This window comes from Pygoscelis adeliae, unplaced genomic scaffold, assembly GCF_000699105.1.
Source record: "Pygoscelis adeliae isolate BGI_AS28 unplaced genomic scaffold, ASM69910v1 Scaffold38, whole genome shotgun sequence".
NCBI lineage: Eukaryota > Metazoa > Chordata > Aves > Sphenisciformes > Spheniscidae > Pygoscelis > Pygoscelis adeliae.
In genome coordinates, this window is record NW_008825614.1 from 17,889,217 (window position 1) to 17,914,612 (window position 25,396).

The 25,396-nt window shown below is 39.5% G+C and overlaps 1 protein-coding gene across 1 annotated transcript in view; it reads left to right on the forward strand.

The window, feature by feature from the left end:
* The window catches only part of RFX4 (regulatory factor X, 4 (influences HLA class II expression)), an 84,700-nt gene that overhangs the window by 17,946 nt on the left and 41,358 nt on the right, over positions 1-25,396 (forward strand). Inside the window, exons 4-8 of the mRNA XM_009333065.1 lie at positions 2,608-2,731; positions 14,904-14,965; positions 20,013-20,226; positions 21,073-21,150; positions 22,975-23,138. Coding sequence (XP_009331340.1) covers positions 2,608-2,731; positions 14,904-14,965; positions 20,013-20,226; positions 21,073-21,150; positions 22,975-23,138 — 642 coding nt within the window. The remainder of the gene's footprint in view (positions 1-2,607; positions 2,732-14,903; positions 14,966-20,012; positions 20,227-21,072; positions 21,151-22,974; positions 23,139-25,396) is intronic.

The following is a 25,396-nucleotide window of genomic DNA, read 5'->3' on the forward strand; positions in this document are numbered from 1 at the left end:
TTGCTGGAAAGATTGAACACCATCAATCCCATGGGGATCTATCCTTAATGCTTACGCCTCTCCAAAGGCAGAGTACATTGAACGCTACAAATGAGGAGGAGGAGGAAGTAGCTGAAGATGTCAGAAGCATGACTGTCAGCTTGACTAAATATCCTTTTCCTGGAAACAGGAATGATGTTTTTGTTTTGTTTCATTGATGACACAAAATGAAGTGAAAGGCCTGGTAAATGTAGCATTACTGCCAAATACATCATAATTGGAGAAACTACACCAGCTTGAATTTAACCATTAAGGCATGAATATGCCAACACCTAGTATTCTTGTGCTTATCCCATGTTTCTGTGTTCATTATTATCTGTAAAGCTATAACTTGCTAAATACTTCGCTCTAAAATGTTCCTGGTTATTTCATTGGTGAACTGGTTGACCAAATTGTAAGTGTGAAACTTTATTTTACCTCAATTTGGTGTGTGCGTGTGCATGTGCGTGTCTACTTCTCCAAACACAGAATTATTCAAAGCACGGACAGCCTAATTCCATGCAGTTTGGTGGCTTACAGTGTAGGTGCTCCGAATAATAACAGTATTGTGAAGCTAAAGTCAACAAAACTATTCCATTTTTCGCAACATTCATAAAAAGAAGTAAAAAAGAAGAAGGTAAAGCACTGCTAGGTAGTGGATTCTCCCCAGATTAGTAGTTTCACAGAAATTGTTATAATGCATCAAAATTAATCTGTTCTAGAATCCTTTAAGTGATTAGCAATGGTAGCATCACAGTTGTTCTGTTGCCTTCGTATCTAAAAACAAGTCTGTAACAACACTACAGACCTGATTCTGCTATAGAATAATCTCATTTAATCTAGAAGTATATAAGTATAAAGAGGGAAACAGTAATAGGGACAGATAAAATTGTCATTCCTGTGGAAGGATTAGGGGGTTTATTGCTATACTGTAGTGGTACAAAAGGTCTCATTGTGAACCACTGGATTTCACATGGCTTTATTACAACATTTAAAATGTTATATATATATTATTTCTGATAATGATTTGTTAGGTAGAAGATTGAGTTCATTATCTTTCTATAATACTGTAGAATGAAGCTGAATTCAAAATATGATAAAGTTGTTAAATGAAAGACAGGAAAATAAAAGAAGTGAAGCAAGATGGGGGTTTTGATCATTAAAAAAAAAGTTCAGGTATAATGGAGCATTGTTCAGTGTCAGACTAATGACTCTCTGTGAAAGAGAGGAGAAAAAGAGAAAAAAATCATCAGATATGAACAGAAATAATTAACTGCTTTTCTTTCTGTCCTGTCTTGGTCACGGAAGCTGACATTCCAATTAGCAGCTATAGTATACAAACGAACTCTCCAGGTTTTGAAAGGAGGTTTTGTTAAAGCGCTATGAATTTGAGGAAAGATGCCATGATGATATTTCTGTAGAAACCAAGGAAGAATAGCTGTTGCCCATACAAACTGGTTCCATTCATCCAGCCAGATATCTTATTAAAATAGTTTGCAGTCACAAATGATCACGATAACTGAAATGGAAGGTGGGTAGGTCCTGAAAAAGGCAACGAAGGAGAGAACCTAAATATTTGGAAGGTGTTCTACAGCTATCAAATGATGGGGTTATTTACTGTAAAATTGGAGCTTTTTGAGAATATGTATTAATTTTCTAATACGTTTAAGAGGAAGTTGCACCTACCTTCTTCTAGCCAGCAAGGCAGACAAGCACACATGTAACTATATGCATATGAGTGACACCATGGATGACAAGATTAATTCTGGTTTAAAGTTAAGTGTGTATGTAAACACCTCTTGAAATTTGTTGGATCAGCAATCATAAAAATGTCATTTCAAAGGGATGTTTCTTCTAATCTATAGATTTATAATGAGCCCAGTTTCAGATTTTGAAGATGAAGCATATGCATATTCATATACTTGATGTAGAATTTAAAATTTTATGGTTGTGTGTTGGCATGTGTAAGTGAATAATAATAGTTTCTACAAGGCAAAGGAGGATGTTATTTCACTATTTTATTTAGCATTGTATTCAGATCATGGAATCTTTCTTCACTTTGTCCATAAGCGATAGCAAGAAAACATTATACAGATATGATTTTGTGCACACTCTTGAGTATTTGCAAATAACTTGCACATCTGCTTCCTCAAGGTACAGAATTTTGCAGCTGGACAGGAGTGAAGAGAGTCCTGCAAAGAGCAAGAGAATGCTTCCCCTCAGTGAATGGCTGTTGTTTCGTAGTTGTACATATATTTGTTTACTGCAGGATGCTTTTAGGGCATAACAGATTACTAGTATAAAAATAGCACCTTTGGAGCACGGTCAAACCCCAATATCCCTTTGTGCTAATCTCTACTTGCCTGAGAACTCATGGCCTATGTTTTTGATAGCAAGCATGAACCAAATGAAGCAAGTAAGCATTATGGAAAAGAGTTGGAAGGAGCACTTAAGAACAAAGCAGAGAAAATTCAGTAGACAAGCAGAAGCCAGAATATTTGGTCTTAAAGATGCAGCTTTGCATACTGTTTACCATACAGGACATCCAACATACTTGCAGTTCTCTCTGTTTGATATTTGCTTTTTAAGGCTGGAGGAGAACTATGAAATTGCAGAAGGTGTTTGCATTCCTCGAAGTGCTCTCTACATGCATTACTTGGACTTCTGTGAGAAAAATGACACGCAACCTGTTAATGCTGCCAGCTTTGGGAAGGTGAGTCTAAACAGCAGTGTGACACCTTGAGCTCTCACCTGGTTCAGGTGAGTTTGGATTATTGAAAAGAATTAAATCTTCATTTACCATCAGAGATAGAGGTATGTGAATGCAATCTCCTATGTATTCAAGTTATTGGACAAAGGCTAAAATTTTAAGTATTTAGAAGGTTGGAATAATTTCTAATCATGACTCAGATCCAGAATACACTAAATTTTTTTATGACTTCAGGCCCCAGACTATCTGACAGTGACATGGTATACGATATTGGCAGCTTGGAAGTTGAATACAAGCCAGTGGAAGCACATCTGCATTGTGACCTGCACTGCTTTAACAAATACCTATTTTTTAAAAATAGAAGGGTAAAATATCAATCATTTAATTCTGGGGCCTGTCTATGCGCCATTCTTGTAAGCATGATACGGAGATCCCTGAATTAACGATATCAGCCCACACTGGCAAATCCACATAGTGGAGCACAATGCCTCCAGATGTGGAAGTCCAGAAAGCATCTAACGGCATTTGTGTGGCACTGCAGATACAGGCTGCCAAGTTATCTTTGCACTGTGATTCCTTGTGCTTCTGCTTTCCAGTCCAGCTCTAGTAAGAGCCACTGTGGTTATCTCCAAACTCACTGTGGAGAGGCACTCTTAGCACAGATGCAGCTGTGCATTGTCCAGATGTGAGCAGAAAAGCTCTTATGCTATACATCACTAGCAGATGTGAGCAGTAAAGCTCTTATGCTATACATCACTAGCAGATGTTAGTGGCTGGCTAGGATGTTACATAAAGTACTTATTTTGGATTTGCTTGTCAGGTGATGTTTTCCTCTCAGTGAAAAAGAGGATGATATTTTTATATTTTTCATTTTTTATTTAAAACTGAAATTTTATTATAGAATGTGTCACAGGCCTTTAAAACTTGCAGGCTATGAAAAAAACAAAGTGCAGAGTTTGCCATTGTTTTTTAAATGCTTGCAAGCATGAATCTGAAGCCGATTGTCCTGCAAGCTATTATCTTCTGGTGTTTGCAACATTTGTTCTATAGAAGTGCTGGGTATTCAAAGAAGGAAAAATGTTCCTAGGGTAAGTGCCTGTGTAAAGAGTAGGTGAAGGAGAAGAATGTATTTAATGAGGTGTCATTTTCTATAGTGCATCTTTATGTAGGCAGTTTAGCAAGGCAAGTAAAATGTACCATGTTGCAATATTACTATGTTTCTTGTGTCTTAAAGACCTGCTGGATGGTTCAGTGGATTCTCTGTTAGGTTTATGTTTAAATACACTGCATAAGTGTGAGTGAAATTGTTTGTTGTACATATTGCTACCAAGTGGTAAGTATAGTGGCAACATGTAGTTTAGGAATAGTGAGAACAAGAAACAGATTTCATGCAGGCTAACACATTTGGAACGTAAGTAAAATTTAAACGCTGCTACTTTTGCTGCTGCTGAAAACTTCTCTAAGTTGTAAGGTGTAAATATTCTGAAATTATTTCATCAGAACATAAATTTACCAGGGACTTCACCAATTTTCAGTATGCAGCAATCTTGTTACACTGTATATTACTCCATCCTCCTTCTCCCTGCCCCTCATACACATACACCTGTTCATCAGTAGGAATACCTTGACCTAGAAGGACAGCTACGGTGTCTTCCATCCAAAAATCATGGCATTCCAATGTGTTTTTCATGTGCTGTGTTCCAAGTGTTTTCCACTTGGTTGCGATAAAGTTCTGAAGCAGTGATGCATGAAATTTGTTTTCCCTTTTTGTGGAGAGGAAGCCATACAGAATCATCCTAGTACTGTCTCAAACTATCGCTTCATGTGGCTGTTACTTTTGGGTCTGGGAACTGAGGCTTCTGCACAGGTGTGTCCAGGAACCTCAGACAACACTGGCACAAATATTGAAGAGAAACAGGCTTCTGCATCTGCAGAACCCGGAGCAGACCCCAGTGATTCTTTCCAAGCTATTATTGCGAAGAAAATGTACTGCACAGTCATGAAGATCTGCAAGGCAGACACCCGCTTCATTCAGTCAATAGTTTGCAGTCAACTTATCCTTAGGAGCAGGTACACGGATGAAGTTTTAGCCAACTGAGTTGTTGTCATGTGACTTAAATACCGTATTGGCAAAGTGAGTTGCATAAATGCCTTGGAGGCAGTGCAGTGAAATAGGTGCTATTTGAGGGCTTCCGCACTTAGCTGCTGAAACAGAGACCCTAGACATGTTTGTCCTCATCGGGAATCATCAAGAGCCCTGCAGCTGTCATCTCCCCCAGAGAAAGGAGTTAGTTGTTCTGTGAAATTGTAGACAGTTCGCCTTTCAATAGACCACATTGAATTTATGATTCATCTTTGAACTTTAGCTCTGTGGGTAATGTTAAACATTTAGGCTTTTTCTTTAACAGACTGGTAGTTTTTAGAAAGAGACATGGAGTTCAGCACATTAAAACAATCTGTAATAAGTAACATCCTAATGTATTGTTACATACTCAGTTACATGTCAATTAACAGGACACTGTCGATTTCACTTTTAAAGATACCACTGGAGACATGTGAAACTTGCCTGAAAGTCATCTCTCTAGATTAAGGTTTTGTAGACAGTGCTTCAGCCCTTGTGTACTTCTTAAGCCTGATGTAAGTCAAATATATCCACAACAGAGCATGGAAGGGAGAACAGACAAGTTGTTCATGAACAGCTGAACTAATGGACCTTGTTTCCTACCATCTCCTATGTTCCCTAAATCCATAACCTTACCTAAATCTTATATAATATCTCCATGTTTCCCTGCAGTACTTTCAATTATTTCCAGGTCCCGGTCACTACATCAAGGTCTTGCTTCTTTGTTTTCTCACACATCTGCTGCACCTTCTTTCTACATTATTTTTAGATTCCCTCATGTCTGTCTGCTTGCCTGTCTCTTTTTCTCTCCTCCCCCCATGCCAACAGCTGGGCAAGAAGCAGCACATGGCGTGGCTGGTTCAGAGCAACAGAAGTGTTGACTGGTTGCCTCATACTCGTCGTTGTCCAGTCAGGCAGTGCCAAATGGCTCAGCTAAAGGCTGAGCTTTCCTCCCTGTCTTGTCCTCAGCATTAACATCAAGATGCTCTCCCCACTATCCAGCCAGTGTTTTCTATTAAACTTCTAGGACATGGACTGGACCCCAGGCATTTGGTAATATTGGATTAGCGAAACAAAAATCGGTCTGGAGGGTGGAGAGATTAACAGAGAAACAGTAATATATCATAGACTGTTTCCTGCAGAAGCCAGGCTAATAGGAACAAAAGTAACAAGAAGAGGAACGAACAGAATTTACTGTATAAATAAACACCTTTAAAAAAGCAACCTATACTCCTAAACCACTTCAGGTACATATAAACTAAGGAAGACTCTACTATGGTTGTTAATGTGATATATTCATATATGACAAAGGGAGATGTAGCTTTAATATGTTAGCCAAGATTTTAGTGCTTTACTCACCCAATTAATATGTGAAAATTACAGGCAGTTCTGTCTATACTAACATTTGCCAATCTGCCAACAGCTACACTACCCAGTCTGTCATTACAGAGCTTTTTCTTGCCTGCAAAAGACAGGACCAGGCATTCTTTTACGCATATACTTTAACTAAACGGTGACTAGGGGGGGCCCTGTACTTGCTGGTTGCACCTCGGCATCAGCAAGTGGAGACTCCAATGTTAAACTTCGTCTCTTACTGTAGGAGCAAAACATATTATATTCAATGGGATCATGATTTCACCCAGAAGTGAAGCAGAATAAGTGAAACTGTTCCATGCAACCAGTGAGAAGACAGGGAAGTATAGTGAGGAAGGGCAGGCATGTCACTGAGTTATTGACAACAAAATGTTGCATATGAGAATAAGCTTTCTCACAGTGAACACGTTTAGGCTGTGAATTAGTCTTCAGGTAGCAGGAGTGAAAGCCCTGTTGCTGAGGTCACTTAAAAAAGATGGCAACCTTGTGCCCCTTAGCCCTATGCTGCAAATACCTCGGGCTCTGCTCCGGGACCCTGTGGACTCAGAGACCAGTCTAAGGTGTTTCCAACTGGAAACTGCAGTGGGGAGGGCTGAGCAGGTGTAGTGTTTTTTCTGAGCAACATGTTAACATAAAATGCCAGTGATACTTAATACACTGAGCTGGGAATTACGATGGTTGAAGGCTCTGACTCATTATTCTCACTGAGTTTAGCTGCAAACACTAAATCATTCTGAATTGGGGCCTTCGCTGAATCAAATAAGTTACTTAAAAAGCAGGAATATTTTAAGCATTTCCAAGCCCCTCAGTAGCTATTGCGTATGGATGGGTTCCACAAGGCTAGTTGGTTCTCTCCTAGCTGTAGCATGTCACACAGCTCTTCAGCTGGGTTGGCAGATCTTTGAGCTTCTCTTTCACTTTTATTTCCTTAGCCAACACTCATTTTTGTTCTTTGTTTCTTTTGAGACCCTGTGTGAACGTTACTTTCTTAATCAAGCCTCTTGAAGATGTTATCTTCCTCCTCCGTACCAGTTTCCCCTACCCTCCATGTCCTCAGTTCACTGCCTTAAACTTACTGTGCAGTGCTAAGTCACCTCCCGGACCCTGCCATATCTCTCATACAGAACACTTACTTTCTTGTGGTGCAACCTCTTCTGCCTCCTCAGGAAGTGTTCTTCCCACAACTCCCATATGCCCCCTGGAGGTTAAATACTTTCCTCTCTTGTTTTTCTTTTTTTCCTTTTGGTGCTTTCCTGCCATGTCTTTTCACAAGCAATAGTAAATTATTATTTGAAAAGGAAAACGAAGGATGCTGACACTGCAGGGTGGCTATCCCCCAGTCTGAGGTCCCTTTACACCACTCTGGCAGCATAAAAAGGCTTAACATGGATGCATGCTCACATGAATTTTAGAGCCTCCTTATTGCTCCCTGAGTGGCTTTGCTGTAAGTGAAAATTAGGTGCCAATAAATTTATTTCATTAAATAAAGAAGGGTAAAGTCCACAACAGACTTGTAATGTTAGTTAGGAAAGAGATGTTTTACATTTTTGACCAATATTTCCACCCCATTTCCAAAAAATGGGCTGAGGCACAATTATACCAGCAGAAAAGTGCTTTTTTTCCAATAGTTTGCTTTGCTCTGGGGAGGTACAAGCTGTACCAGCCAGAGTCCTCTTTTATCACTATGCACTGTCTCTATGCCCAGAAGCTTTGCCAGCAGGGCTGCTGCTCCAAGCATGATTAGCATAAACAGGATTTACAGTTTCGTGCTATCATACTATATATATTTGACGTTTAAAAAGGACAGACAAATAGCCTTATTGAAACCTCTGTGATAATGACATTGCGATGTGATTGCATTCTGGTTTGTCTTTTTATTGAAATGCACACGTCTGGAATAGCCTGCTGTGCATAAGGAGATACTTCTGAAGATGTTTGGGTTTTTTTTTTTTCCTGTAATCTCAATTTGCACCTAGTAGCCTCAATAGTAACTGGTATAGCAAAGACAAATTTACTCTTAGTGCTCTCCTCCCACAGACTAAAGCAGCACTTGCTTTATTATGAACAACTACTACCTATGAAATGTTTTTTTTTTATTAGACTTTTTTCTAGTCAATATAGAAGAGAAAAATAGAACTGGGGAAAAATCAATCTAAAGCTGAGGATGTGGTTTCTGTTATTGCATCAAAGGATTGTATCAGTCTGTCTGTGCTATCTGAGCAGTCCCTGCTTTTCCTTCATCCCTTTTTAACAGTTAAGGTTCCTGACTGAAGGACAGTTAACACCAGTATGACTTTTCTTCCTGATGCAGAATCTTCTAGGCCAAGTTCCTCTGAGGAGGCCATAACAACACAAGTACAGCAGAAGCAAGCGGTCATATAGGTGTGGGGAACGGGGATCCTACAGTGTAGTTGGAAAGCTCTTTGCAACCTTTGCTCTGCCTCACAGGTCCCTTGTATTATTGCAGGTTGCTGACTATTGCCTTTTTCTCCTTGAGCTTGGGGAGTAAGAAAACCAGCAAGGACACCTCAGTTTCTTTGGAGTGACTTTTCTTTTCCCAAAGATTTGCCCTTTAGCAAAGGGATTTTTGCTGGCTTTGCCACTTCAAGCATCTGGCTTCTAGTTAGGTCTTCAGCATGAAGTAGAGCAGCCTCTGGGCTGCTTTAACTCATGCCTTGTCAACACATCCCAGAGGCTGTTCTTACAGCGCAGGGTCTGCCAGAGTGCAGGGATGCTGGCGCTCAGCCTTTTCCCACAGATATGCTGGGTGATGGCAGTAAGCGTGCTGGCATCAGTACAGAGCAGGGGGAGTTGTGCAGGGTTTTAGATCTGCTTGGCTTCAGCAAGTCAGCACCGAAAGTGGCTGCAGCTCAGCTAAGCATCTGAGTCAGAGCATTCGATGTCTGCAGCTTTGTTGGGATGCCGTAATCTTTTGATCATGCCTTAGGCTGAATTCCATCTGGCCAGTGGAGCTGCTGAAGGAGGATATTATTGTACATAGATGAATTTGAGGAGAGGTCTCACAAGCTTGACTAAAGGGTCCAGTTCAGTTGGAGTTCTTCATGGTGTCTGATCTCCGCAGCAGGCAGAATTGGGCACAGGTATTAAAGAAAGTGCCAGCAGGCTTCTCTGACTTGCTTTGCAATATCAGTTGAGACGTATCAGTGCTAGAAACAAGATCTTATCCTACAGCTGGACCATGCCCTGTTCCACAAAATGATGAAAGTGAGTGGAGAGAAATGGGAAGGTTATTGAATCTAAACAGACAACAGATCTGGGGTCAAGAATACTGGACCCGTACACTACAGTCTTCTCTCTTGGGCCATGCAAGTAAGCGAGCAAGGAGTAGACAGGGTATAGACACAGTCACACCTCTTCTCCTTTTCTTTGCACAGTCTGGTGGATTTGGGGGACAGGAATGATATTTTGTAATGGACTAATTTGATTATGCTCTTTCTTACCAGTGGATGTTTCTTGGGGCAAAGCTTTCCTGACCTTTTCCTCAAGGTAATGTGTTGTTAAGCCAACCCCAAGCCATCTTTGAGCCAAAAGGTACCTGTTAGCACAGGTGTTAATAATAACAGATTGTCTCAGGGCAGCATTTTCAAAAGCACTGAAGCAGATGGGGAAACCCCTGGAGCAATACCAGGAAGCAAAACCAGGCCAAAGATGAATGAGCCTAAAAATTCTACACTTATATAAGATTGAGGATATCAGCATTGTTTGTGTTTCATAGCGGTGAGAATAAGGAAAGCATAGCTGTGTGGGAGTATAGCTATATTTGGCATCACTGGTTTCTTTTCTGCTGCCATGGCAAAGAAGTTTAAGACTGAAACACTACAACAGAATTTGGTAAATAAACACAGATCTTCTGTACCTGACTTCGTAAAAGCAAAGCATGCCCTCTAGATACGGGACTTGAAACTTGAGCTGAGATAAACAGAGCCAGACCCTGTTATGAAGAATTGTTATCGGAGGAAAGATAATTTATTCCACTGTGTTTAGAATCTCTCTAGAATGTCCTAGAGCTCCAGAGCCTGGAGCGTGAAATCCGTTTCTCATTCTGGCAGAGTACAAATGCTGGGTTGTGACTTAATTTGATTTTATTTCATCACCCTGGGAAGTTCTAGAAGCACGGCTAGAATTATTTTAAATAGAAAGGAACAAGAGTCATGAAGAATAACATCCCTCTAGATCAGATGCACTAACAAAATGAACATGCCTTTTGAAAAGTAGCAATTTAAATTATTCCAGGGAAAAGACTTCTAAAAGTCATCCTCTGCCTATTGCCCCCAGAGCAAAATTTAATATTTTGACACAGGGAGGGAGGAAAAAATTACTTCAGAATTTTCCAGACTTCTCTGGTTTCTTCCATCCTTATTTGTTAGCATGAAGGCAGATGCATCAGATGCCTTATAAGATGGTTTGTTTTTTTTTTTCCCTGATTTGTTTTGGCATCTCATATCATAGAATAATTTAGATGGAATAATTGGGAAACATAAAGTTCACAGTTTGATAGTGAATGCAACGAGGCATGATGGGTCACAGTGTAAGGTTGAAGGCAGAATAGACAATACATTCCCCATTTTAAAGCTGGGGCTGGCTCTGCTTGTGCTGGAATGTCACAGTGCTGGAGATGTGAGGAGAGATGCAGTGGCAGAAATTACAGCTGGCAGTAATCAGGATGAAGGAATGCATCTTTGCAGCCATTTGCAGGTAACAGAACAACTCCTGCAGTTAGCCATCTCTAAGGTTAATAGGTTGTGCAGTCTGCAATACAGACCTTAACAGAGAAAGTGTATTTTTCTAGTTGTTGCTCATAAAGCGTTCTCTGTTTTGCATGGATGCTTAAGTAACTTATTTAATTTTTATTCTATTATTTTAAGAATGACCAAAAATACAAGTAACTAGATATTTAATTCAAGTTTATTCAGACACCTCTACTAGGTTTAAAAAGCCAAAATGGGATAAAAATCCTGTTAGCTCCAAGATCTGTGCAATATATGTTGAATGTTGTACTACCAGCGTTGTAATCTCTGTGTGAGAGAATGATATGAGAAGACTTTTCTTTCCTGCATTCACTTTGGCTGCCCCGTACATTCAGAGTGGAAAGGTTACTGCCTGTCAGAAAGAAAACTGTTCCCTTATGTTCTACCTGCACAGGCATTTCTAAAACCATGTATCAGGATTGTCTGCAAAACAGTTAAACAAATGCTGACCTGGATATACTAGGCCCCTGAAAAGGTGTAAACTATATATATGTTGTCTTATAATGTAATGACTTCTATCTGGCTCTTATGTATACAGTAGGCAATCACCAAAAGAACTATGGAGTTGCAAAAAGATAAGGCAGTTCTTAATATTTTTTTTTAATCAAGAAAGGCACACAAGATCTTCTATAGGTGGAAGGCTATAGGCAGAAGATCAGGTCTTGAGCAGGGCACAGAGGAAAGAGATGGAGAACACAACTGAAGTTAGTAACTGAGAAAGAAATGGAAGGAGCATTGGGTTCTGAGGCTAATATAGTAGGGACAGAAGATATTTGCATGTGAAACTCCTGGTCTACATCTGTCTCAAAACCAAAAAGCCAAGTAGCATGAAATAATGCCTAGCAGTCAAAACTGCCACATAATTTAGGTGGAATTTTACTTGGAAAATGTAAAACCTTTACCCTTTTACTCAGCAGACCTCATAATGCAGCTGGATTTGTGGTCACTTTGGAGAAGTATGAGATGAAATTTCAGTTCCATTGAAGGACAATGGTAAAAGGCCCGTTCACTCCAAAATTCCCTTGGATACCACCCATGAGATCTTTTTACCACTGCTTCTGTTGAGAAGCCAGCACTGCTGTGAGAACGGGGACTGGGCTCCATTCTGAAAGCAGCTCGAACTGCGTGGTCTGGTCTTGATTCGTTTGCTTGTGCAGCCCCACTGCAGTGATGAAAGGAAAATGATCCAACTTGGTTTTCAGATCCGAACCTGAATTTTCATGTCTGACAAGTAGGAACCCCCTTCCCTCCCCACCCAGCTGTAAAATTACCTCATTTTCTCTGTAGGTCTTTAAAAGTTAATAAACATGAAACACAATGATGATGTATTTTATAAGGTGACTTTTCAGGCTGAAAGTATGACTTAAAAATCAACATTTTGTACCCTCTGCTTTTTCCATTGATTTCAGCACACAGTGAACTCCACTTTGTCCTGCCTGATCTGACTTCCTCTTTCCTTTCAGGGAAATCTCACTGCCTTTGGCAATATCATTACATAGGGATTCACATAAACGTAGCTGAATATAAACATTTATATGAGCAACTAGTTCATTTAGTACTTGACTTGTTTTATTCCAAACATAAGTACCCATGCTTGTGTACCAGCACCCAAGCATGAGTATGCTGTTATACATATTTTTACATACATACATATATTTTTACATATGCAGCATTAGATCAAAAAGTCCTGACACTTTGTTTTTCAAAAGTTATTCTTTTTTTTTTTTTAAATTATTGGTAAAGAATATTTTAAGTGGTGCATGCTTTTCAGCTGTATTCTGAAAGGTGTATCTCATTGTTTAAAATGTGCTGGATTTAAAAAAGAGACAAAGAAAAGAAAAAGGGATCATCTGATCAACTGCTCCATTTTTCTTCTCTTTTCCTGATCACCTCTGCCCTGGTATGTAGAAATTGGCTGATTTATTTAAATCCCAGGAACTCCCACAGCATATGGTTCATGAAGTAGCATTTACAGTGTGCATTGTAACACTTCATCACTACTAGAAAGACTTTGAAAGTAATATAGGTTCATGTTGTTCCAAAAGAAAAAATAGGGTAAAAGTATCTCTAATATTAAGATTTACTTTTGAGTCTACTGTTGTAAAATCAATTTTTGGGAGAGGAATGGTATTTTCTGAATGATAACTGCCACCAAAAAAAAAAAAAAAAAAATTAAAAAATCCCCTAACCCAAAAAAACCATCCTCAGAAAGTGGTTCTTCTACACTGCCTTTTTTCCCACAGCCTTGTGGAGCCCCCAACCCTGTCTGCAGAAAATGAAAGAGAGAGGGGTGGGATTAATGTGTAATTAAAGGGAATTTGGAAGGCTGAGATGTTGCGGAATGTTAGATCAGTAGCTGGAACAGCATGTGGTGTTCTTTAGGCAGGCTTCATTGAATCCATACAAAAAAAGAAAGAAGGGCTGCTTGCCTGTCTGCTCATTTATCAAACAGCTAGGCTGAACTTTCACAGCTCCACAAAAGTGTTTTACTGTTTGCTGAAGTTTTGCTCCAGAAATTAAAGCTGAACAACCTAGCGACTCTGAGTCTATGCTGCATTTTTGACATCAGCCACGTTGTGCAAAGCTCTTGGAAACCAATGCAGGTCAATTTTTATGAGATACAAGGGGAAGCTGATTGTACATTTGCTAAAAAAAAAAAAAAATTACTGAAGAAATGGTCAAATATGTGACATTGTAATGTCTTTATTTATATAGCACCTTTTGATCCAAATACGTGTTCCAGAGCTTTCAGTCATCAATCAGGATTAAATATTTATCGCAGTGGCAAAATGGCTCATGGAGAAAAAAATCTATATTATTTAATCAATTTTAATTGATGTTTTCTTCTGGCTGAGCAGTTATATTCCATCTTATATGCCTGTTTTCCTTTAATATTAGTCGGTATCCCCCCCAAAGAGGAAATATTTAGCAACTTATATAATGAAAACACAATTAAAATAGATTATAAATTTAAAAAGGAAGAAATTCCTTTTGCAAGTGAATCTTCAAGGCTTACTGCAGTCTTTCTTGCATGACTGTTCTGCCAGAAGAATTTTCCTCCTACTGCAGACCACACTAAGAATCACGTTCAATCCTGTGAGGTGCTGAGCACTGCCTTTCCAGCAACTACAGCAGAGCTTTTTCATCAGAACTAGCCTGGTCGACAGAGGCTCTGATTACTGAAGGCACAATCTACATTCATTAATCCATTTCCTTAAATGCATCTGGCACTAAAGAAGTTTTGTTTTACAGTAGCAATGTTCTTTTAATCTCTGCTGACAGACTAGAGTCCAGATTCTTGATGATACCCTGCTGTTTCTGAGATGCACTTGTTTTCCACAGAGGATAAATTGATTACGAGCTATCTTTACAAATGCAACAGTGAGTCTTTCCTGGTAGAAGTGGTGCCCCTGTCAAATACCAAAATCTTTTCAGGGTATCATCTTTTAGAAAAAGGAATGTTTAATGGCAAGATTGTGAAGGTCTTTAAAGGACTGTGGCCTCCAAAACTCTCAAAAGGGGAGTTTCCTCTATTTGCAGCAAAACCAAGTTTGTTGATCCTGCAAACTGACATAAGTAAATAGCAGGCCAATTCTAAGTACACTCCTCCTTAGTTTAGAGGCAGAACTGATCTTAGATTTATAAAGAAATGTATTCTACTTCAGTAACTTCAGAAAGTTTTTATTTAAATTAATGATAGTTAATGGAATTGTACTGAATTTTAAAGTCTCTTTCCCCTCTTTCAGTAGTGGAAAAAATCAAAAGCTTTATTTCTGATTTCTCCTGCCACGTATTTTGCTGACGTTGCAGTACAGTTTTTCTGTTTTTCTGTCTCAACAGTCTATATTAAATTAAGTATTAGTAAACATGCTTTTCAATTTTTTCTAATATCAGTTCTATTTATTTGCAGATAATAAGGCAACAGTTTCCACAGCTAACAACAAGAAGACTTGGAACCAGAGGCCAGTCAAAGTAAGCAGTGTATGGTATTATTATCATCTCACACAGGGCCCCATTTGGCTCTGGCTTTACTGAATAGAATAGTATAAGACCAGGGAATAATTTGTGCAGTTGGGGACTTAAAACCCAACTTTGAATGGGGTTCCATTGTAGTCTTTACATTGACTTACTGATTCAGCTGTGATCCTGCAAAGGTAGTCTAAGGGAGGCCTTTTACTGATTTCATCAGCAATATTTTCCATATTGTTCTTATAATATTTTTCATCTCAACGCACCTTACACAATGTAAAGGACATTCACACCCAGGAGTAATGGAGCTACTGTTGGAAGCTGGGAAATGACAGCTGGTTAACATCATGTTTCAGTGTAGAGTGGCAGAAAGCTATCTGGAATTTAGGTAGGAACATATATTGGCCTAAACTGAAATTGCCCACAAACCTGGATTTAACCACCATTTTTCCTGTGTAATGAAATCCAATGTATCTTTAAGTGATCAAGGAATTAGTTTATTGCCTTACCCAAAAGATAGTACTCCCTGGAAACAGTTCATCCTAATTCCAGAATGAGAAATTGATTCCTGGAGTATTTGACTTTTTCCAATTGTTGGTAAGATGTGATTCTACCAATTTATAAAGAGGATACAGTGATGTTTTTATACTTTTTTCTGATTGTGGACTCCATGAAATTTTTCCAATGGAGCTTTGGATCTTTTTATGGCAAACATAAGCCCCCTAAATGATATATTTTTATATATATATGCTTTTCTTGATTAGCTTTCACAGAATCCTACAGGGTAGTCTAGTCTAAGGGTATTCTCTGTAGATCACGAGTGGAAAACTATGGAGGGGGAAATGAAAACCTGGGACAACATGTTTGCAAAATTTTGCTGGTAAAGCTTCTCTTTCAAAACAAAGCCTAGAAACACAATAGGGCTAAATGCTGAGAAACAAATATGCTATAAGAATTGAACTTTCATACTAAAGCTAGAATGACCCAGTCTTTAAAGGAAAAAAGAAATTAAGATGTTAAAAGAAATGCCATTAAAATTAACTTTACTGTGCTCTTCTAACAAGTGGTCCATGCCAAGCAGTATTCCTTTGATGGGACCAAATGTCCTTTCCCCCATCTTGAGATTTTCCTAATTATTATAACTAAGCTTTCTTTTTCTAGAGCAGTCGTATTTAAGCAGCTAATTGAAGATTTGAAATCTCTTCCCAAATGCAAATTCAGAGCTACCATAACATCAGTCATAACGGAGCTACCAGAAATCTCTCAGGTGCAAATTCTAGGCTAGTCCAACAGCGTATTAGGAAAGCACGATAGGTCCGGACTCAGAGAATCAGGATTTAGCACTGCATATAAGTTCCTTGGAAGTTCATAAAGACGGAGCAAAAGCATGCACAAGTTGCATGGAATGTATGGAAGCATTCATATGAGAGTGCCCTCTGTAAGCCATCAAATCACTCTGACATTGGCTACAACTTTGTTATTTGTCTTCCCGTTTAATGAAAGGAATGAGCATTGCTGTATTTCCAAACTGGAGCTCCTCCAGCAGTTCCAGGAGTCTCTCAGAGGGGCAAGATGCTCTTGATCTGCTGACTGAAGGTGTCTGGTGTCCAAAAGCTATGTCTCTTTACTCTCAATGAGGCTAAAAATCAATGAGACTTAATATTTCTTGCATGTTTTCCCCCTAACCTGCATGCTTATCAGAGGGACTTTCAGGTCACATACTCCTCTCATGCCACCTTTGCAATGGTTCTGCTCCCTCTCTAGCAAATAAGAAGGGGTTTCTGCAGAGCATGCTGTCTGTGCTCTGCAAAATCCTTGGTCCCTGAGAGTCCACAGTCACCCCTGTGAGGGAGATCATAGTCACGCAAATTTCACAGCCTCAGTAGGTATGAAATTGAGTTCTTCTGCTCCAAAAGAGGATGCCTACATCTTCGTTAGTGGTTAACACCCCAAGGATTACAGCATACAGAGGAGTCCTTCTCATTTGATCCAATGAAGAGGAGAGGTATAAAGACACACACACACTACATGCACACTGTACTCTTTTACAATAAATACACTCCTTGCTAGACCCAGCACAGCTGTAACTGAGGTCTGGTTTTGTTTTCAGAAACATCTGACTGCATTCCAATTAATTGTTACGTAAAGAAATTACTTTAGGCATTAACACTTCAGTCCCTTTATCACCAGCTGTGCTGACCGATTGCTGCCAGTATGATTTTCATTCCACTTCCCTGCTACTGCCAAAGGAAATTCAGCCATAGAAGTGGTTATCTGAAGATTATCTGACTTCACACTGTTCTGCCTTCAGTCTTTTTATAGCACGGCTGCCTTGTAACATTACAAAGTTCAGAGCTACAATGGTGCTATACTCTTGGTCATCAGTTGTGAGGCTTTCTTTTTTGCAGCTGGGTTTATTGCTATAAGCATGCAGCTGTTCTCTATCGCACCGAGCTTAAAAAGAGTTCCACCACAGGTGAGCCATGAGAAGGCAGCTAAACATAGAAGACAATTTCTCTCTGTACTGTAGCTTGAAACTCTTCAATTATGTATGCAAGAGGTTAGTTAAACTGATGGAAACTACATGGTGTGAAGGGAATTTTACTTCTTTCTTTAAAGGAGTGCTGCAGATACCAGGTCCATGAAAGGAAAAAGCATTCCACTATTTACCACAAAAATAATTGTGTAGTCTGCATGTTATTCTTTACAGACCAAACTTTCAAGCCCTGTTTATTGAATTAAGTTGGGGTTTTTTTCTGATAGAAATACAGAAAAGTGCTTGGAAAAGAATCTTTGTAAACTGCACCAGTGAGTTTTTGCCATTTGGGATGGTAAAATTACTGAAGGAGGAAGCTATCTGGAAAAATTTCAGAGTTAATTTGGCTATTGCTGGCTATATGATTTTGAAGCTACCTGTAAAACTCTTTTATGTAGTTTACTACCAAATGAAATATACCAGAAATTAAATAATGCACAGTGAAATTCTACTACATTTTCCAGGCTTTCATTCATTTTTTTTCTTGAATTGATTTAAGAGGAAGCTTAATATAAGAGACTGACACCTGTTTAAGTTATACAAACCTCTCAGTCCATCTAGAAATTTTGCAGTCTTGTCTGCTGTGACCTTTTCCCTTTTTTCCCCTCTTTTGCCTCAGCAATTTGTGGTACTAGCTCCCTGCAGCGTTTCCTTTTGGTTTCCCCAGCCCCAGACATACTGCATAGGACGTATGTGAGCTTTATGGCTCTTATGTGCGGTGCATGCGTGACAGCTGCTAGAGACAAAACTGGGGACTTGAACTGCAAGCTGGAGTTGTTACCATTCAAGCTAAAAAGCCAAACTTCTACAGCTGGTGTTATAACCCCAGTGTCAGCACAAACTTGCCGTTAGCTATCTGTAAGAGGTTAGGACTGACCTGAAGCCCAGTTTCTGGTGTGGAATATACATTTTGGCCTAAGCCCTGATGGGCAGATTTGGAGCAGATAGTGTGGCTTTCTAAGGTATTGAAGCTAGGAAATCCTACTCATACCATGTCAGCTTAATGTTTTCATAAATCTCACTTGGATTATTCAATACTGAGTTCAAGATAGCTTTTATGTTTAATGGACAACATGGAATGTCCTCAGTGGGCATGGCAAGGGAGCCACGTACTAGAAGTTTGCTACAACTCCCCAGGCCTCCACTCAGCCCATCTGTGCTGGTAGACAAGATTAGGGCTTCCAGCTCTTTGCCACCACTTTCTGCTGGAGATTATGACACACGCTGATCTGTGGGTGAATGACTGTGAGTGAAAAGGAAAAAAGCCACCTGGGTTAGTTTAAACTACCATCACTTAGATACTACTCTTTCACTAATTTAATTGATGACCTTTTCAAAACCAGCTGGTTTTGCCTAAAGCAAACTCGGGTCCACTCATGTGAATGGATCTGCTGTCAGCACTCTGAAATCAGTAACTGTCTGGGGAGTACAACAAACATCCAGAGATGGTAAATTCCCCTGCCACCATAGTGGGATCCAGAAGACAGTGTCTCATCATGGTCTGATAGGCTTTTGATAGGCTGTAAGGAGATAACTGGAAGATCATTGAAAATTCCCTCTAGGAAAGTAGGGTGAATCAAAAGTATACAAGCAATACAAACTTTGCCTTTTGTAATCATTAAAAATCTAGCTGATGGGCTGGTGGTGCCTACAGCTGAGAAATTGAAATAGAAGTTAGCAAACTATAGAAGGAATAAGATTACCTTTGCTGCTTTGATGCAAGAGTTAGACTGGATAATCGGTGCTTCCATTAACACCTATAATAAAGCTAAGCTGTAGCACAAACTTCTGCCATAAGGCCACTAATCCATTCTTATAGCACAGCCACACTGTGTAACTCCCACTGTGGTCTGCACAGACAGAATTACAGTGTTGTGTAGCATCCCTTGCTGATCTAAGCCCAGTGCTGATGCTGAGTTATCAAGCAAATAATTTTGAACTGTACATTTCCTACCGTTCATTGCTTTCCAGCACAAGCCTTTTTTGCCCCTCTGTTTTCACTGAAGTGTTTTCAATTTTTGAAACATTTCTGATCAACTCATTTGCAATAAAGACTCATGCTTTTCGGAGATCAAACCAGCCCTCAACAGTCTGAGAATCAGGGAACTGAAATAACAACAGAAGGGCCAGTCCAGAGGGTCTGTACCTCTGCTTATTGCTAAACTAAAGGAGCAGCTGCAGAGCAGAGCTCTGCCAACAAGTAGCTTTAGGATGCTTTTTTTTTTTAAAGAAGAAAAAAAAAAGGAAGTCCATTATTTTCCTGCCCCTGCAACAGTCAGCTTTATTAACTCTGAAGAGAGCTACTTTTACCAGAAGGAATGAAAATTGGAAGCCCAGTATATTACTGCAATGTTCTGCTACTGCATCAATGCTTGTTAATAATATATAGACTATTGCACAGTCTGTTTTGCTGTAGAAATCATTAGCATTAGCAGTTTCTCTTACCCCCATTTTTTAAATTTTTTTTAATTTTAAAACAATCTGCTTTATAAAATATACATCTCTACGTATCAGGTACCATTATTATGGAATTGCAGTGAAAGAAAACTCCCAGTATTATGATGTGATGTATTCTAAAAAAGGAGCAGCCTGGGTCAACGAAACAGGAAAAAAAGAAGTAACCAAACAGACAGTGGCGTATTCACCACGATCCAAACTGGGAACATTACTGCCAGAGTTTCCAAATGTCAAAGATCTAAATCTGCCAGCCAGTCTGCCAGAGGAAAAGGTAACACTTTGGAAGTCTTTTCTCAGCTTGTCTTGGGGTTTTTTTCCCTGCTCTGGAAGAAAGCTTTATCTAAAATATAAAGGCTTTAAATTAGAGTAAGTTTAATAATGCTTTGGCTTTATTTATGGGGGACTTAATTACTTCATATAATAGGAAGAAATATCTTCTCTTAAAATAGGCAGCTGACACTATCAGCTGTACAATATTTCTAAAGTCCGTGCACACTTCTTTTAAAAAATTTACATTACGTGCAGCAGGTGAGGCTTGAGGGTAACTGTTTTTAAATATGTTATAACCCTTTAATCTGTGAACACATGTGATGGCAAACTGAAAAACAGTTCTGGTTCTTTCTTGAGCAGAGAGGGACTTAGTGCATTTCTTATCCTTCTAGACTAGAAATTAAGAGAATCCTATTTGCACATATGACAAAAGTGTTCTGACTGCTCTTGGCTGAGCTTGCTAGTTTTCTGATGCTATTCACATGTGTAGTATCAATGTAAAGTGGACAAAAGAATAGGGTTTTATAGTTCTTTATGTCCTAATTAGGGCCACATTCTCGTCTTTGATCTCACTGAGGCTTTTTGCTCCTCTTACATTTGAAGAATCCCCATTGACATAGAAAAATCCATGAATTCAAAGGGAGAATTTACTTTTAAGAAGAAAACTCATCTTAAAGCTAATCTAACCAATCTAACTTAGACTCTAACCGATTTCATTATTTTTGCAATTGGGCACAGGTAAGATAAGAAAAAACTTACTTTTTGTGCTCTATATTCTGATAGTTTTAAAAGCAGATTTCTTGAAGTAGAATGATCTTTTGTGTGTCTCACTCTCATTCTTTTTCAGGTTTCTACCTTTATTATGATGTATAGAACTCACTGTCAGAGGATACTAGACACTGTAATAAGAGCAAACTTTGATGAGGTATGGTTGGAAACTACAGCTGTAGTTTAATGATACATAAGGTATTAATGGATCTGAGAGCTTATTATGAATGTAATATTACAAACTTACGGTTTTGTGGTGGCCGATCCTTTTCATGAATAATGAACAATAGCTATACTTGAGTACATAATATGTGGCTGATAGCGTTAAATCTCACTTATAACACTGTGTGAGTTGGAGGAACGAAAGCAATGGGAATGTTTTTGTCTCTCCATTCTCCAGCAAGGTTAAGGAGCAATATCCCCTTACAAGATGTTGGACAATCCAGTTCTTACAGCTCAAGAAGTGTGTCCACCACCACTTTTCTAAGCTTTGAGCTGGAACTGAGCTCTGTTTGAAGGAATTCCTCTGAGTGTTCAGTACAAACCCAGAGCAGGTGCCACAGCCAAAATGGTGGGCTCTGCTGGTCTATTAACAATGGCGCAGGGCAGTGGGGGGCCCACAGCCTCCCAGACATCCCAGAAAGCTGAAGCTGAAGTCCCGATTTGCTCTGTTGTAGTGCAGTGCAGCTAGGAACACACACACTGCTCAGCAGTTGATACAATCCATTAGAGATGGATAAGGTTTGTACCTGCTGCATATCTGACTGAATCTGAGGATTTTCTGGCAGTGCATGCAGACAGCTCTATAATTAGAGATGAAAAATAAAACATTACTGGAATGCAAGCAGTTTTATATTACATGTGGTGAAAGCCTCTAGTCCAGGAAAACAAATTTGACTATAGAGATGCTGAGGGCCCGACTCAAATATGACATCCAGATCCTGGAAAAAATCAAAGGAAACGGTCTTTTGACTCTGCCTTCTGAACAATGGCAAAAAATTCCCTGCTTTTCTTCCTCTCTCTGTTTAATTCTCACACTCTTCTTGTTTAAAGCTGAGGCTCTTTTAAGTCATTGTACCCAGTCTAGATGTTTCCATGTGAGAGAAATGTGATACATATTCAGGAAGTTTTGCTGGATGAGTCTCAGAATACTTTCTTAAGAGCAGGATGTTAGATTTTGTTAGGGAATCTGTTTGTCAGGATCAATGATGGGGAAGGGGCTGAGCAGCAACAATATATAAATGGCAAATATACTTTACTGCACCTGTTGTGGTTACTTATTTCAGTACAGATTGTGTGCAAAAGGTTATCACTTATGAATGCTCGTGTTCTGACCCCTGTAGAACTGATCATATCATTCACTGAATAACACCTTTATTTCCTAAATGAAAATTTTCAGAGGTATATTTTGCTGTGTCTGAAATCTCCTCCCCATTTTCTTTTTTGTCTTTCTCCATTCTTTCTCCTCTTTCCTTCATAGTGGAGGAAAGAAGAAATCCAAAAGTGTAGTGTTTCTTTCCAAAATGAAGACAGAAAATGGTATATTGACCCCTGTAAGCCATGTGCTATCCTCCTCTCCCTCCCTACACCAAGCCCTAGATTGCATTCCTTTGTATACAGAGACAGAGAGCAAAGAGAGAGAAAAAGGCTTGACATGTGGAAGCCAAAGAGTTACACTCACCAGCCATTGATGGAAGGTAAAATACGGTGGTTCCCATGGGTCTCTCTACTGTAGTAACACAAAGACACCCTGTCACCAACTTGGAGTGTCTCCTCGACCTTTGGTTGATTATCCCATTGTGCGCTGCGTTACAGTATAAGCCTGTCTAGTTAAGGAATATGCCTTGCCTGTGTTGTACACCATCAGTCCAGCTCTGGGGCTGAAACAAATGTTATATAAGCAGGGTCATTTAAGGCAAGTAGTATTTGTGACCCTTGATTATTTTCACTTAAACATTTCTGCTGCTTCTTGTGATTGCAGGTTCAAAGTTTTCTTCTGCACTTTTGGCAAGGGATGCCTCCTCATATGCTGCCTGTATTGGGTTCTTCAACTGTAGTGAATATAGTGGGAGTTTGTGATTCAATTCTGTACAAAGCAATTTCTGGAGTTCTGATGCCAACGGTGCTGCAAGCATTACCTGACAGGTCAGTATAGCTAGCAGCACTGACCAGTTTTAGCTCAGCTGTCTCTGTTATATGTCTTTTCTTCAAGAATGGCACCAGTTCTCAGAAAGCTGCTTGCTGCCACCCATTTCCTGAGTTTAAATCACAGTGGCAATTCAAAGAAGTTGAAGAGCTGACATGTTCCTGAAGAAATGTTCAGATTTTAACAAGACTTGTATTGTGAAAAACTTGTTATTTTTTGTGTGATAAAGGATACCACCTTCTTCTTGGCTTATTAACATGAAGCTGATAGTCATGTCCCAACTTTCAGGTAATGTCAGAAATCTGCAGGCTGCAGAGTGCCACACTGTCTTCTGAAAATTTCAGATGCTTTTCTGCTAGTCTGGGATAACAGCATAACAGTATTCTGAATTATAGTGACAAGAGGAGCTGGCCTGGCTGCTCTGTTTGCAAATACTCACATGCATATTCAGACATTGCAACCTAAGCATTTGTCTCTGTTTACACTCTTGGAACCCAATTGTTATTCTGCTTGCCAGGAGTATAAACATGAAGATCATACTTGTGAAGTCTTGGACAAGCTGGTTTAATTTAAATACTATCCTATGAAGAACAGATGCATGCTTATTTTAGGATCACTTTATTAATATTAACGACTATTTACCTCCTTTGTTTCAAAGCTAAATCCACTTTTCCATTCCATGTGGTAGATCTCAGCTGTTCTTTTCCTACCTGGAGCTCATCTGAGTCCAAGAAGTCTTGTTTATATAGGTAAAGCAGGACAAAGATCAGCAGTGCACAGCAAAAAGTGTGATCACTGAGTGCAGTCAACTTGTTTCCCGCTTTGGTTTTCCTAATATGAGCATCAGGAAACTCTCTTTTTCTAAATATATGTGTATACCTTTAGTATTATTTGACTGATGCTTTCCTGAGGTTGAGTAATTTGTTAAGAATATTGCTCTAGGAGTTTATTATTGGTGCTGTATATTTGGCCCTCAAGATTTTAAAGCAGCTCTAATTATGGCAAATGTTTTCAAGATGTTGTTCTGCTCTCCTATGCGCACTGTATGACTGCTAAAGTACAGGTAAAGTATTTTTTCCACAAGAAACCTGTTATAAGCATGGGCTTTCCTTGATAAGACATGTACGTTTTTACAGGCTTTGCCCCTCACCCCCCCCAAATCTATTTCATTGGAAGGATTAAACAGAACAGCAGTCCTTTTCTCAAGCTGCTTAGTTCTTTCATAGTAAATAAGGAGAGACTTGAGTGTGAATATAGACTTTTGTAATGCATATAAAGGGCCAGATTGTGGCTATTAAGCCATAGCCTGCACTGGAGGGGGTGAAGAAGGGTCTCATTGCAATGGAAGGTCCTGAAGGAAATCTTGCTGACTCAGCCAGAATCCTCTGAGGGACTTCCTGGGAATAAATGTTGGCTGTCCAGAAAAGCCACTTTTTAGTGGGTGCAGCAACTGTCATTCATCCCCTGTCCTGTTAGGTGTCTGTGTGGAGCAGAGCAGGCCTATGACCATGTTTATTTTACCAGCTCTGTTCTCAGTGCAGTGTTAGGAGTACAAACAGAAAAAGCTGCCTGGTTGAAAGAGGGAAAGTTCCTTGCATCTTTCCTCTCTCTCTCCGTTGTGTATCCTGAGAATTGCTGCAAGCAGTGCAGCTCAGTCTGACAGAACCAACTGTTAGGTTCCCCTGCACGACACCCTGCAACTTTTCCTGGAAACTCATTTTATACTGAGCAATTCCAAGAAGAAGGGCGGAATGAGCTGCCTACCAAGTTTAGCAGGAAATGAAGGAGCCATCAGGAAAGGGTAGTAAGGGAGAAGAGAGAAATCTCACTTGTCTGGGAAAGTTCCTGTCCTGTGCAGAGCTAAGCAGGCAGGTCCTGTTCCACCCCCACTTCCCCCACCCGTGTGGGCTTGGCCTGGAAATTTCTCTCCACCATCATCACCCACTCACTGGCTCCAGCCTGCAGCAAAGCTGGTTGTTGCTTCACTTGCACATCCCTGTGTACATCTGTATAAATATGGGCACAGCTGAGCTGAAATCCAAAGCTTGAGCTATTGTCTTCTTTAAAGAGTTGTGATTTTATGTTTTTATGTTTATACAGAGTGGGAATGATTTTATTTCAAGCTAAGAATACTGTTTGTAAATATGAATGCAGTGCAGTACAGAGACTTTCACTCTTTGTGAGGTTTTGAACATAGTGATATGTTTTCCTACAAACATTTTAAGAAGTTTTTCTTCACACCTACAAACCAAAATAT